At 39.7% G+C, this 14,089-nt stretch overlaps 1 protein-coding gene across 16 annotated transcripts in view; it reads right to left on the reverse strand.

Annotated features, from left to right (window-relative positions):
* CPEB3 (cytoplasmic polyadenylation element binding protein 3) overlaps window positions 1-14,089 on the reverse strand; it is a 242,984-nt gene that overhangs the window by 32,131 nt on the left and 196,764 nt on the right. For all 16 annotated transcript variants that reach the window (XM_015147694.3, XM_002805760.4, XM_015147688.3 and 13 more), the window contains 2 exons: window positions 10,163-10,277; window positions 334-515 (listed from right to left, as the gene is read on the reverse strand). In XM_015147694.3, coding sequence (XP_015003180.2) covers window positions 334-515; window positions 10,163-10,277 — 297 coding nt within the window. The remainder of the gene's footprint in view (window positions 1-333; window positions 516-10,162; window positions 10,278-14,089) is intronic.

A 14,089-nucleotide genomic window follows, 5' to 3' on the forward strand; every position in this document is an offset into this window, starting at 1 on the left:
GCACTATGTAGGTCAAGCAGGTCACCAGCTCTCCACCTCTGCTAACACACTGTCAGTGTCATCTTCTGAACAGCACTAGTTTGGTATGCTAAATTTTGCAAGATTATTTTCATAAGTGTAACATCACTCTGGGGATGGGTGAGGCAGAAGATTCCTTAATGCCTTAAACATCAGTGGTGCTCTCTTCTTCAGGTAGCCTAGATGGACTCATGGACTAATGCCATGCAAGGTAGAGCTGCTCACTTACGATCATAAGATGCCTTTCTTCCCAGGAAACCACAGAACAAACTTCTTTTCTCTCCCATAGCAGTTCCACCCTCAGTAGGTGCTTACCCGTTTGTCAATGTCATTGTGCTGAAGCTGCACAAAACGAGCACTGATGGCTGCGATGTAACTCTGCTGATTGGAGAATGCCACGCGGCCAGCACCTTTGGGGTACTTCAGCTCTGGGTCCGTATCAATGCCAGCATAGCAGACACCACCGTACAAACGGTCCATGATCATTGCCAGTTCAACTGCAAAAAACAAAACAAAACATGGATGTGTATAAATATTTGGGAGGTACTCCTGCCCAGGAGAAGGAAGAATTATTTAGAGATCATGCAATGTAATTAAGAAAAGGAAAACGCATGTTAAGTATCAAGAAGACTGTCCACACCAGTCTTACAACTCAAGTAGGGAAGGTCCTAATAGGGTGTTTTGCAATAAAATGGAAAAAAAATTAGGAATTTACACACATACACACAAGAATTTATATAATCAGAACTTTAGCAGTAGTATTGAAGAAATGAACTACCAGTAATCCTCCTGTTCTAATTTCTAACTGGTTAGTCCAGTGGAATGTGCCTTGGGTAGGCAAGGCATTTCATGCTGCCCTAACAAGTTAATAAGAAACAGTCCTACTTACTAACCTCTAAGACTAAAAGAAATTACTAGTGTTACACTACTATATTAGGACTAAGCTATAGAAAGGATTAACTGCTTGTTTTAACTAGAGACAATTTATTTACAGCCTTAAAGTAAATCTCCACAATTTAAAAAAAGTAAAGATTTTAGAGTATATTCTAATCCAACTGTGAACTCTTCATACTAACCTCTCCCATTGAATTCTAAATAATAATACTAGTAATGATAATAGCCACAATAAACATTTACTGAGCACTTACAACCTACCACAGAGCACTAAGGTGCTACACAAATAGTAAAAACATACCCATGCTGTACCTTGCTATAGATCCAGAGGTGTGGCCTGTACTCCTTGTCACATTTCTTCTAAATATGCCTTTGTTTGTTTGTTTACTGAGACAGAGTCTCGCTCTGTCACCCAGGCTGGAGTGCAGTGGTGTGATCTTGGCTCACTACAACCTCCCCAGTTCAAGTGATTCTCCTGCCTCAGCCTCCCGAGTAGCTGGGATTACAGGCATGCGCCACCACACTTGGCTAATTTTTGTAATTTTAGTAGAGATGGGGTTTCACCATGTTGGCCAGGCTGGTCTTGAACTCCTGACCTCAAGTGATTCGCCAGTCTTGGCCTCCCAAAGTGGTGGGATTATAGGCGTGAGTCACCATGCCTGGCCTAAATATGCCTTTATATTGGTATAGTTACAAAACAATAAAGGTCCCATTAGAAAAACATGTAGCACTTACCTGCATACCAGATTGTCTGAAGGCAATTGTTTACTTGATAGTGGACAGCACCTTCTCCAGGTATGACCATTCCTTTTAGGCTACTCACATAGTATAAGTCCAAAAGACTCAGCACTACCCCTGGGAAGTGACCCAAGAACCTGTTTCAACACCTATATATGGTATTTGGAAAGGAGAAGACAAGGAAGACAGACAATGACCTGGGCCACAGCCAACGTGCAAAGATCATCACATAGTAGAGCTCCACAGCAATCAGTATCTGGGGAGATGGAGAGCAGCACAACTCTTCTCTTCTAGGAGAAGAGTTCTGCAGAATGTACAAAGGGTGAAGGGCTGAACAGTAGAAGAACTCCACTAGATGTCTATGAACAAAAGGAAAGCCAAGCATTACTGGTTTCTGTACTACGAAACTGCTGAGGCAGTAAGTAAAACTGTGTTGCTACGTCAGAGAGGCTATCTTTACACTTCTCCAAAAGTTCTTTACATACCAGATTGCCTATTGGTGACTATTTTCTAACTGCCTATTTTTAATAGGAAGGACAACCCATAACCAACAAGTAATTTTCAGAAGGTGAGAAAATAAGCTAGTAAGAACTAAGCCTAAGAGTAAGTGCCATTAAAGACAGAGCAGCAGAAAGTTATCTCAATTATACCACTATGGTCAGAATTACTAAGCCATATCAGCCAAGGGAGCATTGTCTGTTAAAGCCAAGTAGCTGCTTACTGCAGTCTTGGGGCAGGATCCAGGAATCACATTCATTCAAACAATGTAACAGGAATTGTGCGCATACCCTGAATATCAGAGGTCCTTATACTTCATCCCAACAACCTCTGATGGTTTGAGGATCTCCTCATATGGCTATTACTGCAGTAACAGAGACCAAGAAACTGAAGGCAGAATTAATTGTTAATTGCAGTCATTAATGCATTTCCCTTATTGGTTGAATGGGTTTAGTGAAATAAGTAACCTCAGGACCCTATAACTTAAATACTAATTGTCAAAAGACAAGGCTTCCTCTGTAGTGAAATAAGAGAAGTAACAATCTCCAAGCCTGGTGAATGGCCAGGAAAAGAATGCTGGCAAGGAATTGAATGGCACTTGTCTTCCACCATAGGAAGGACTCAACAAAGTGTCTGATTTAGAAAGAAGGCACATGAGTGGTAAGCTTGAAACTCCAGCTAAGCAGAAGAGTTACTGTAACCACAGATTTTTCTACACCACAGTGTTCTCCAAAAAATCTTCAGGATCTTCTGATGCCAGAGAAGCACAAACATTCCATTACTTTGTGAATCTATCTGTTTGAAATCATCTGCACGTTCCAAGGATTAGATCATGACTGATGTTGCTGGCAGTTAAGTACTTTTGATAGGAAGCAGAAACCCTCATCTGCTTATGCTCTTATGAAAACTAATTATAAATAAATAATTTCCATTTATGAACTTATATATAGTTGCTTTTTTGGCCACCAAAAAGTCTGCAGACATTTGAGTCAATTAGGTCTCACTTAAGTGAAGGGCAATTTGTTGAGAAGCTAGAAGAAACCAAGGTGACTTAAGAAGAGGTTTTTGGGAGAATAATATGAAAATTTCCCATCTCTCTCTCTACCCTCATCTGTATTTTAACTACAGAAAGTCTAATACTTTGACCACCCTTGAAGAGAAGTAAATGGTAGTCAAACAGCTGCTGTTTGTACTTGGTCTTCTGCTCAACCAGTAAGTCTTCATTCAGCATACTTCCTGCAGGCTGAACTCATTTAAGTACTAAACAGAATTTCTAGTCCTCATTTGAAACCATCCTCTGCAGAGGGCAAAGACAAAGTAGCTCCCAGGAGCATGTTCTTAACATTTCACCTGAGGAAGATAAGGGTACCAGAGCAGGGCATAGAGGTGAAGGAATCCAGCGTTCACATAGAGGTGAAAACAGGTATACAGTCCACGAGGAAGTCAAGACTTTCCAAACCATTTTTTATTTTCTTTCCCATCCAGACAGTGCTCATGGGTCTGTCTGGTCATGGTGGGAAGATGGCAGGTCTAATAGCTATGGTTCAAGGGTATACCGTACTTTGGACAAGATGCTCTGTGATCCTAAGACAACTTAAATTGTCTCATGAACAACTTCCATGGTAGCAGCAACACAATGAGTCTAATCCACATGCTGGCTCTTGTGATGAGAGTCACTGTGCTGCAGACTGGAGGGGCAAACTAGAATACTGCAGCAATGTGGAGCACATAGCATCCCCATGAATTCCTTTGGATTGTGATGACTATATCTCTGGAGTTGAATGTAAGCTTCAATTATGGTTCCTTGGATTTGCTCCTGATTCTTTTTTTTTTTTTTTTTTTTTTGAGATGGAATCTTGCTCTGTTGCCCAGGCTGGAGTGCAGTGACACAATCTCGGCTCACTGCAACCTCCACCTCCTGGGTTCAAGTGATTCTCCTGCCTCAGCCTCCCAAGTAGCTGGGATTATAGGTGTGCAGTCACCATGCCTGACTAATTTTTATATTTTTAGTAGAGATGGGGTTTTGCCATATTGGCCAGGCTGGTCTTGAACTCCTGACATCAGGTAATCCGTCTGCCTTGGCCTCCCAAAGTGCTGGGATCACAGGCATGAGCCACCGCTCTTGGCCCGCTCCTGATTCTTTACAAAGATGTGAAAGGGTCTTTAGTTCACCAGAGAGGAAACCCATGATGACTCCTCCCAGTCCTGCTTCACCTCACGGCCCTATTTATATCATTTAATTATAATATATTTCAAAGCCAGCTAAGGCAACATGTGAGCCTGAGATACTGGACAGCCAAATGAGATAGAGTGGAAATGAGGATTCCAGAGGAAAATAACACATTCGTCTTTACAGATTCTAAACTGTGAATCTAGAATCCGTATTTCTTCTCTTTGGAAATAAGGACAAAACAGATAGGCAAGAGGCATAGGGCACCTTAAGATATCAAAGAGGTCTCGACTTCTGAAAGCAGGAAGATTAAACTTGACGAGGGCTTCCTAGGTTTACCACAATTGTCAAGGGCAATTCACATACTTCAAGGGGAAGAAATGTGCTCAATAAGCTTCTGCTCTGCATCAGATATGTCGGGAAGTTAAGAATATTTTCAAATAGATGGTATGAACAATGAACTAAATCAGACAGAGTGCACTGGTACCAAGTTGACTGTTACTACTGTTACTGAGACAACACCTCAGATCTCAGCTTAATAAAGCATCTTTCTTTCGACCTGAGAAAGACCAATTACTCTATCTGAACTCTGCTTCATCATCTCTAAAGCACAGTCTACCACTTATAATCTCGCAGGGTTACTGTGAGAATTAAACATCCATGAGAGCTCTGGGCACACTGCTAAGGACAGAGTAGTATTCAAATGTTTAGTTTTGTCCAGGGTTCTTGCCCCACTCCCACCCTGTGAATCTCTGCTTAACATTTAAGTTGGCCTGGTTTCTGCTCTGTAAGTATCAATTCATCGCAGTGTTATTTTGGCTGTAGGCTAACATCACACAGCCTGCCACTGATATGGCAAAGTTTGACATCAGCTATGGATGAGGGTTTGCTTTTGGTGCAGAGGGAGGACACAAACACATACTAACATTAGAAAATCCTTATCCCTAAATGTAATACAGTTAATCAAGTCAGTATGCCAAATCTGGAGTTTATCCAGGACAACCCATACTGAACTTAGGACATGGTGAAAAAGCTTCTACTGTTGAAAAACTTGATACAAGATGGTTTCTGCCTGCAACCACTTCATAAAACAACAATAAAGGATAGGGTTATAATACTCCTGTTTCCTAAATCACAAATCAGGATATGGTTTCTAATACATGTGAACTATGAAATGTTTATACAAAATGTCTGAAATAAATGATCTTAGAAAAATTCAGGATATATGTTCTCTAGATATATGCCATATATCTCTGAATATTTACTTCAGAAATTTTTGCCTCCCACAGAAAAACCATCCTCACAACAGTCAGGGCAGGTAAGGAAAGACAGAAAGAAATTTCAGGATTCATCACAGAATATTAGTAGGGGAGAAAAAGAAAGGAAAGAATTATCAGAGCAATTGTTAGGAAAGATAGGGCTGAAAGATGAACGAGCAAACAGTAGGCTGTGGGGACTCAGATGAGCACTCTCTCGAGATCGATCTGTTTTGCAGGGCCTAAGGAAGTCATGAAGTAAAGAACAGTTCATATGCTTCTAATGAGAAAGACTGAAAGTTTTTCCAGCCTGATCAAGGTTGGGAATGAATGGATCCAAAAGCTTGGTCACTGAGGCAGTCTTCCAATCAGATGCCAAAACCAAGAAATTTGGGATCAGAGAAATACTCATGTTAATCAACTGGGGAAGAGTACAGAGACCACATACCTCACTTCTACTTGTTCCTGGTGGTATCATAACCCCCAAGCCTGGCACTTATTTTCTGTCAGAGTGAAGAGGTATGTATTCTGGAGAGGTCCTAATGCCATAGGGATATGCAACTGGGCTATTTCTGTATGGAGATTTAGGAAGACATGTTGCTCATATTACGTGAATGAAGCATAGTGGCAACATGTTGTACTTCCAGGTGGCAGCAGGAGAAGAATCAAATTGCCCATTTCCCTGTACTGACTCTGAAGAATATGTGAGCTTTAGCCACATGGTGGCATGGTGAGTCCACTTACAGGCTTTCCTAATGTGAGGGTAGGGTGAGATGGGGAGTAGAAAGAAGACAAGATCTGATAAACACCAGGAGACTTCAGGCAAACCATCCTTGGCTTGCTATTGTCACCAATGGGAGTGATGAAAGGAAGAGACAGTAAGAATGTGGATTATTTGACATAGAGAAACCCACAATCAGGCAATAAGTAAGCTCATCTAAATTTTCCACTGATATTTTCCCATTTTCAGCTTTTCTTTTGTTTTCCTTTCCAGGACTGTGATTTTTTCCAACCTATTTTTTTTTCTTTTTTTGAGATAAGGTCTTACTGTCACCCAGGCTGGAGTGTACTGATGCAATATCAGCTCACTGCAGCCCCGAGCTCCCTGGGCTCAAGCGATTCTCCTGCCTCCGGAGACTGCGCTACAGGCGTGTGCCACCATGCCTGGCTAATTTTTGTATTTATTATAGAGACAGGGTTTCACCATGTCGCCCAGGCTGGTCCAACCTGAGTTCTTAAAAGGAAGGTTTATCAAAGAACCAGAAACTCAGGACAATACTGCTTAAAACAGGTTGCCTTTTCATTTTAGAGGTGTTTGTGTATTTCTGTTTAAAGGGATAAGGCCTGTATTCAGAATAACTATCAGTGATATTGGTCCTTGTGTTACAATAAGGAAATATCAAAGATAAATAAAAAAAAACCCAACTCACAAGATCCAAAGGAATAACACTTCAGTGATAACATTTTAGTCACTGTGACGTATTAAGGGATACTTTTTGGCCCTTAATAAGGTAAAAATCCACCTGGACATCTAAAATCTCACCTGTTGAGTAGGGATGCCCATATCTAGTCCATGATCACTCTGCATAAAATGCTTAAAATAGTTTTAGACTTTCGAAAATTCCATAACTAGAACATTCCTTGGAAATAATAAAAAATGCTCTAAAGTATTTCAAAACCAAATTTGAGAATCGTGTTAAAGAATACAATCTGGTCTCCAATTAATTCTGAGTTCACATTCTGTAAGCACATTTATTTTCTTCTGACATTTTTTGACTCTGTATATGATGACCTCTTTAACATGATAGTGGGATATTCAGTTTTGCATGACACATACTTTCTTAGTGCCAGTAATACAGTAGATGCTCAATAAATGTTTATCGTTCAAGTGAACTATACTGTATTCAATTTCAGCTTGTCTAGCAAAGTCACAATGAATTCTTTAAAAATCGTCTTCTATTCCAAGGTATACATCAGTTCCCAAAGCTCAGTGTGTTTCAAAGAAACCCAATTCCTATGATTATAGATAAAAGTTGCAGATGTTAACTTTTTGTCTTGATAACATGGCCCTCTAAACTAGAAGTCTTGGGATGAATGGTAAAATTCTAAGACAATAATATAGATTACTTTGCCACCTAGAAACTAGCTACGCTTAAGGGAACACTATCAGTAATACAAGTGATTTTAGATTACTATCCACATAACTATAAAACAAAACATTTTAAAACAAAATATTTTAGCGTAGTTGAAAAAAGAGAACTTCTCCCGGGCACAGTGGCTCGCACCTATAATCCCAGCACTTTGGGAGGCCGAGGCGGGCAGATCACGAGGTCAGGAGTTTGACAGCAGCCTGGCCAACATGGTGAAACACTGTCTCTACCAAAAATACAAAACAGCCGGGCATGATGGTGAACGCCTGTAGTCCCAACTACTCCTGAGGCTGAGGCAGGAGAATCGCCCAAACCCGGGAGGTGGAGGTTGCGGTGAGCCGAGATCATGCCACTGCACTCCAGCCAGGGTGGCAGAGTGAGACTCATCTCAAAAAAAAAAAAAAGGAACTTCAAATTATGAAAGGTATAGTATAGTATCTAGTCAGGGAACACAAAATCCCATTTCTTACTAGACAACTAAATATAATTCTTGTCTAATCCTAGAATTTGTGGCATCTTGCAGACAACAAATATTAAAGAATATAATTTCAGGTTCAGGGGTTCACTTCTTGCAGTGTTGGTGTGATCATACAGCAAGTGTGGAAAAGAGATCTTCACAGGATTTACAGAAGAAAAATGATATATAAGCCCTTACCTATCCTTCCAAATCATTAAAACAGGAAGAATAAAGAGTGAATAAACTTCTATGTCTGTGCCTTAAGATAGACATAAGAAGTTACAGCCAGTTCTGTTATTTTTTATAACTATAGGACTTTTTCAGAATATTTTTTCAGATTCCTATCTAGGAAAAAAAAGGAAAGGGGCTAGAACATAAAAACTCATTTGTGGCCGGACGTGGTGGCTCACGCCTGTAATCCCAGCCACTTTAGGAGGCTGGGGTGGGCGGATCACCTGAGGTCAGGAGATCGAGACCAGCCTGACCAACGTGGCAGAACCTTGTCTCTACTAGAAATACAAAAATTAGCCAGGCGTGGTGGCACACACCTGTAGTCCCAACTACTTGGGAGACTGAAGTTGGAGAAACCCTTGAACCCGGGAGGCGGAGGTGGCAGTGAGCCGAGATGGCACCACTGCACTCCAGTCTGGGCGACAGAGTGAGACTCCGTCTCAAACAAACAAACAAACAAAAAAACTAATTTGTGCTTGTAGTTAGTTGCAAAAGGAAAAGCTACAATACTAGCTATGATTGTCCATTTGTAAAATAAGAAAAAGGATTTCTGTCCCTCTCCACTCCTAAATATAACACTAGTTAGAAAAATTCAGAAATATTCCACAACACCCCCATCATTTTTTTTAAAAGCACAAACAGTTTACAAACAAAGGTCTGCATTTGCCCCCATCTCATAATGCTTTTCACATTTGAATTAGCCCTTCTTAGACTTTCTTCTCCGACTGCAGATAAAAGGGAAGCATCTCTGCTGCTTTGCTTTCTACCTTTTGTTTGATAGTTTTCCATTGGAATGAAGAAAATAAGACCCAGTCAGAAAAAATATGTTTAAAAGTCCTTCAAAATGAAATTATTAATGTCTTTATTTAGGTTTAAAGTTATCTTTTAGGTGTAGCCTGGAGATGGGATTTGGATAAATATGTTAGAAATGTTGAGGAACTTTCAGAATTAAGAAGTCACGAAAGTCATACAGCTAAATAACGTTAGGTTACATTTTATAATTCTGTTTCACAACATGATTTTAATGATCTCTGCTTTTTGTTTTAATTTTTAGGTAGAACTAAGTCTATGTGCATATAAATAACACAAAAGAAATGTACTTTCACAACTACAGTGGCAACAGTAACATTTTTTGTTTTACTTTAAAAAAATAAACTTAATTATTCTAAGTGCTTCAAAAACTTAGATCTTAGAAATAATTTTGTTATACTCCACTGGCATTAATACTGGTTATTAGGAGGCTGATGCACAGCTGATTGGATTTGTCTTTGGATTTAAATATGTATTGAAGCCATCAGTTCAACAACACTTCAAACTCTCCATCAATTATGATTCTGCTCAAATCAAGCAGCACAATTATTTCATCATTGGAAAGTAACTTAAAAAAAAAACAACAGGGAAGCTTTAAAAAAGACAGATTTCTGTCATACATAACAATGCTGACTGGCATAAGAATGCACACTGCCAAATGTGTTATTATTTTTTACATAAGGGATTAAATAGGAAAGCACTAAATAAAATTCATTTTTTCAACATAACTGTTTAATGAAATTCACTTTTGCACCATAACAAAATAGAGCATTTTGGGAGAAAACCTTTAATCCTGAAAAAGCTCAGTGAAAACGACAACAGCCTTCTTTTTGGAGACTATGTATAGCTCACTGGAAACCTAGAAAATATTTAAGACTAAAGGCATTGGGGATTTTGTTGTTGTTGGTTTTGTTGTTGTGGTGTTACTATTTCCACTCACCAGCTCGAAGGGGTCGTGGAACTCCCCCAACAAAGATAGTTTTTCTGGGGTCCAAAGGCTGAGAACCATCCATTACAAAGTCACTGTCACTTAGGTTCCATGGTCGAATTTGCACCTGAAAAAAAGTCGTTTACTTGGTCCTTACTTCATTTCCAGCAACCCCAAATGAGAATAAGATGACTAAAGACAAACCCACTGATTTGTGCATTTCACAATGAACATGACCCAAACAAAATCCAGTTAATTAGTTAATGTAATCCGCATTAAGTACCTTTCAATAGATCTCTTGGGGAATCTACTTACAGGTACTGTACTCAGCACTCTAGACATATGACATATAACATGAAACCACTGGAAACCACCTCTGCCTGTGTTTTTTTTTATTGTAAGGCAGGCTTTTAGAGACAGTCTGCATTTTGAATCAGATTCATTTTAACACACGATAGAGACTGTTTACAATGTGTCACAATACACCACTTTGTTTTAAGAGTTCATCTAAAGTACATCAGGAGTATTTTCTAAAAATTATCCATGTCTGACTTTTTAATTCTCATCACCTTCCAAATTCAAACATATCTTTCAGCAATATGATTTAATACAGATTAACACGCAGCAAGTTAGCATAGAATTACCAGAGATAACAATATAGCACAAAGAGAGTACTCTCTGGCCAGGCACGGTGGCTCACACCTGTAATCCCAGCGCTTTGGAAGGCCGAGGAAGATGGATTCCTTAAGGTCAGGAGTTCGAGATCAGCCTGGCCAACATGGTGAAACCCTGTCTCTACTGAAAATACAAAAACTAGCTGGGTGTAGTGGCTCACATCTATAGTCCCAGCTACTCAGGAGGCTGAGGCATGAGAATCACTTGAACCCAGCAGGTAGAGGTTGCAGTGAGCTGAGATCGCGCCACTGCACTGCAGCCTGGGTGACAGAGCAAGACTGCCTCCGGAAAAAAAAAAAGAGAGAGAGAGATATCTCTTTTGGATTTATCTGATTTTGACAAACGAGGCTGGTTAAATAAAAGCAAGCCTCAAAGTTTAAGTAAATTTTGTTTAAAGCAGAAAAAGAAATCTTTGTGGCATATTTCTATTTGGTCATTTTTCTTAACTGGGACTCTGACTTAGTGCCCATAGTTTGTACTATTTTATCACAGAGTAAAAAATAAGGTATTTCATTAGAATTTTAACCTTAAAACATGAGCCTTTATGTATATGATTTTATACATGAAACCTTAAAACATGTTATCAAAGAATAGCTTAAAACAAAACAAAAACACAAAAACATCCTCCTGCATGAGAAGGCAAATTCTGCACTGCCTCAAAACCAACCAGTTAGGCAAGTAGCCAATATGCTCTGAGAAGCGGGCTGGGTGCAGAAAGGGAACCTGGTATCTGTCCTCAAGGAACATGCCATTCCCCCTCCCCTCCACCAATGACTAAGATAGAAAACAAAAAAGTTGACTTTTCATTTCCTTAGTATTAATGGAATTGTTCATTTTCCCCCTTGCTCAGACATCAACACTCAATGCAAAGAAACATATGGGATAATTTCGTATGTGGCTTGGCTTATACCCAGGAGTACTCCCACTTGAAAGGTAGCACCTGTGGCAATTATACTTTCAAAAATTTTGAATTAACTTTAAAACTGGAATTGCTCAGTTAGAAATAGTCTACTTTTTTTTTTTTCTTTTTTTTTTTTTTGGAGATGGAGTTTCTCCTTTTTGCCCAGGCTGGAGTAAAGTGGCACCATCTTGGCTCATGCAACCTCCAACCCCTGGGTTCAAGAGAATTCTCCTGCCTTGGCCTCCCAAGTAGCTGGGATTACAGGTGACCACGACCACACCCAGCTAATTTTTGTATTTTTAGTAGAGACAAGGTTTCACCATGTTGGCCAGCTGGTCTCAAACTCTTAACCTCAGGGGATCTACCCGCTTCGGCCTCCCAAAGTGTTAGGATTACAGGCATGAGCCACCGTGCCTGGCCAGTCTACACATTCTTTAAGATTGCTAAAAAAATTCACCCTCACCTAACTTTTTGCCTTTATTATTATTATTTGAGACAAGAGTGTTGCCTTATTGCCCAGGCTGGAGTGCAGTGGCATTATCTTGGCTCACTGCAACCTCTGTCTCCTGGGTTCAAATGATTCTCGTGACTCAGCCTCCTGAGTAGTTGGAATTATAGGCACCTGCCACCACACCTGGGTAATTCTTATATTTTTAGCAGAGACAGGGTTTCGCCATGTTGGCCAGGGTGGTCTCAAACTCCTGACCTCAAGAGATCTGCCCACCTCGGCCTCCCAAAGGGCTGGGATAACTGGAGCGAGCCACTGAGCCCAGCCACTTTTTGCCTTTTATGACACTGTTGGCCTCACCACTTAGCCAGAAGACACAAAATCTCCATTTCTTCCCTAGACCCTGAAAATTTGGACCTGTTTACAATACCGTTCACATTCAGACATTTGCTCCACCTTTATTGCATGAAAAAAAATGCAGTTCTTTCCGTGTAAACTTTGGTCTGTTTGACTAAATTATCATTCCCTTGACATTTACTACAAAGGCAGATTCACTAATACCATAAAGCATTACTTTTAAATGCCTTCATGAGGAACTATTGCCTATTACTAATTTTTTCATTTAATACACAATAATTTCCTGACACTGTGAGAACAAACAGTAAAGATTCCCTTAAATACACACATACACACACACACACATACACACACACACAGATGTATCTTTTTCTACACACAATCTCTCTTCTGATCTCATTCCTAATAAAGCAGTTAAGGCAGCTTAGGGACCTGGTAAGGTAATTCCAATCACTTTATGTTAATTGCATTCGATCATAGATAACTTTATTTAAAAAATGAAAACTATTCTTGTGTAGTATCCAGTGGTCTGCTTTCATGCTCAATTAACTGAGACAGGAAATACAGCCTTTTATCAATAGCTGTAGGTTACCACTGCTCAAAAGAACTCTGCAAAAGATCTCAAACCTTCCTGCTGAGAGCTTTCATTATTGCCTACTGCCTTTTCTGCCCACTCCCCAACCCCCAACCTCACTTCATCACATTGCACACACCCATTCCTTTATTCTTGGCATTGTAGATAAGGTAAAAATATAGGAAGAGGGCTCAAGACACAGTGCTGATTAACCCTATTCACAAAACCTACATTTCCCAGCTGCCACCAGAAAACAGTTGCTCAGAGCTGTCACCTCTGCAGAATTAATCAACATAGAACAATATCAATACACTCTATCTACTAAGCAAATAATAATATTGTGGTACTACCTGTATGAAAAGTTACACTCACACTCTGGTTTCTCTCTGAAATCTAAGCCCATTCTCACATCAGGCCTGTTTCTCCAGACCTCAGGTCCTGATATCCGTGTTCTATCCTTCTGGACTTACTCTTTGTTTGGATATATTTTCTGGTCCTGATTTTGTGTGTGTGTGTGTGTGTGTGTGTATGTGCATATATATATATATGTGTGTGTGTGTATATATGTATATATATATACTTCATTGTTATATCATACTTTATAAGCTAATTCAAATATTTTGTGGAGAGTATAAATAAAATAACCACTTTTTAATTATCTTCGTTTAATAATTATTTTTGAGAATAGATGAAATTATAATTCTGTCCTAATTCAATATAAATTTCCTCTCTCTATACAAAACTGGGCCTCCATGTCTGAGGGTTCTGAGTCTGCAACGAGGGTCAGCCAATCTCAAATAGAAAACTTTTTTTTTTTTTTTTTTGGAGATGGAGTCTCGTTCTGTCACCCAGGCTGGAGTGCAGTGGCACAATCTCAGCCCACTGAAACCTCCACCTCACAGGTTCAAGCAATTCCCCTGCCTCAGCCTCCTGAGTTGCTAGGGCGTGTCACCATACCCGGCTGATTTTTCTTTTTTTAGTAGA

Source organism: Macaca mulatta, chromosome 9 (genome assembly GCF_049350105.2).
Source record: "Macaca mulatta isolate MMU2019108-1 chromosome 9, T2T-MMU8v2.0, whole genome shotgun sequence".
NCBI lineage: Eukaryota > Metazoa > Chordata > Mammalia > Primates > Cercopithecidae > Macaca > Macaca mulatta.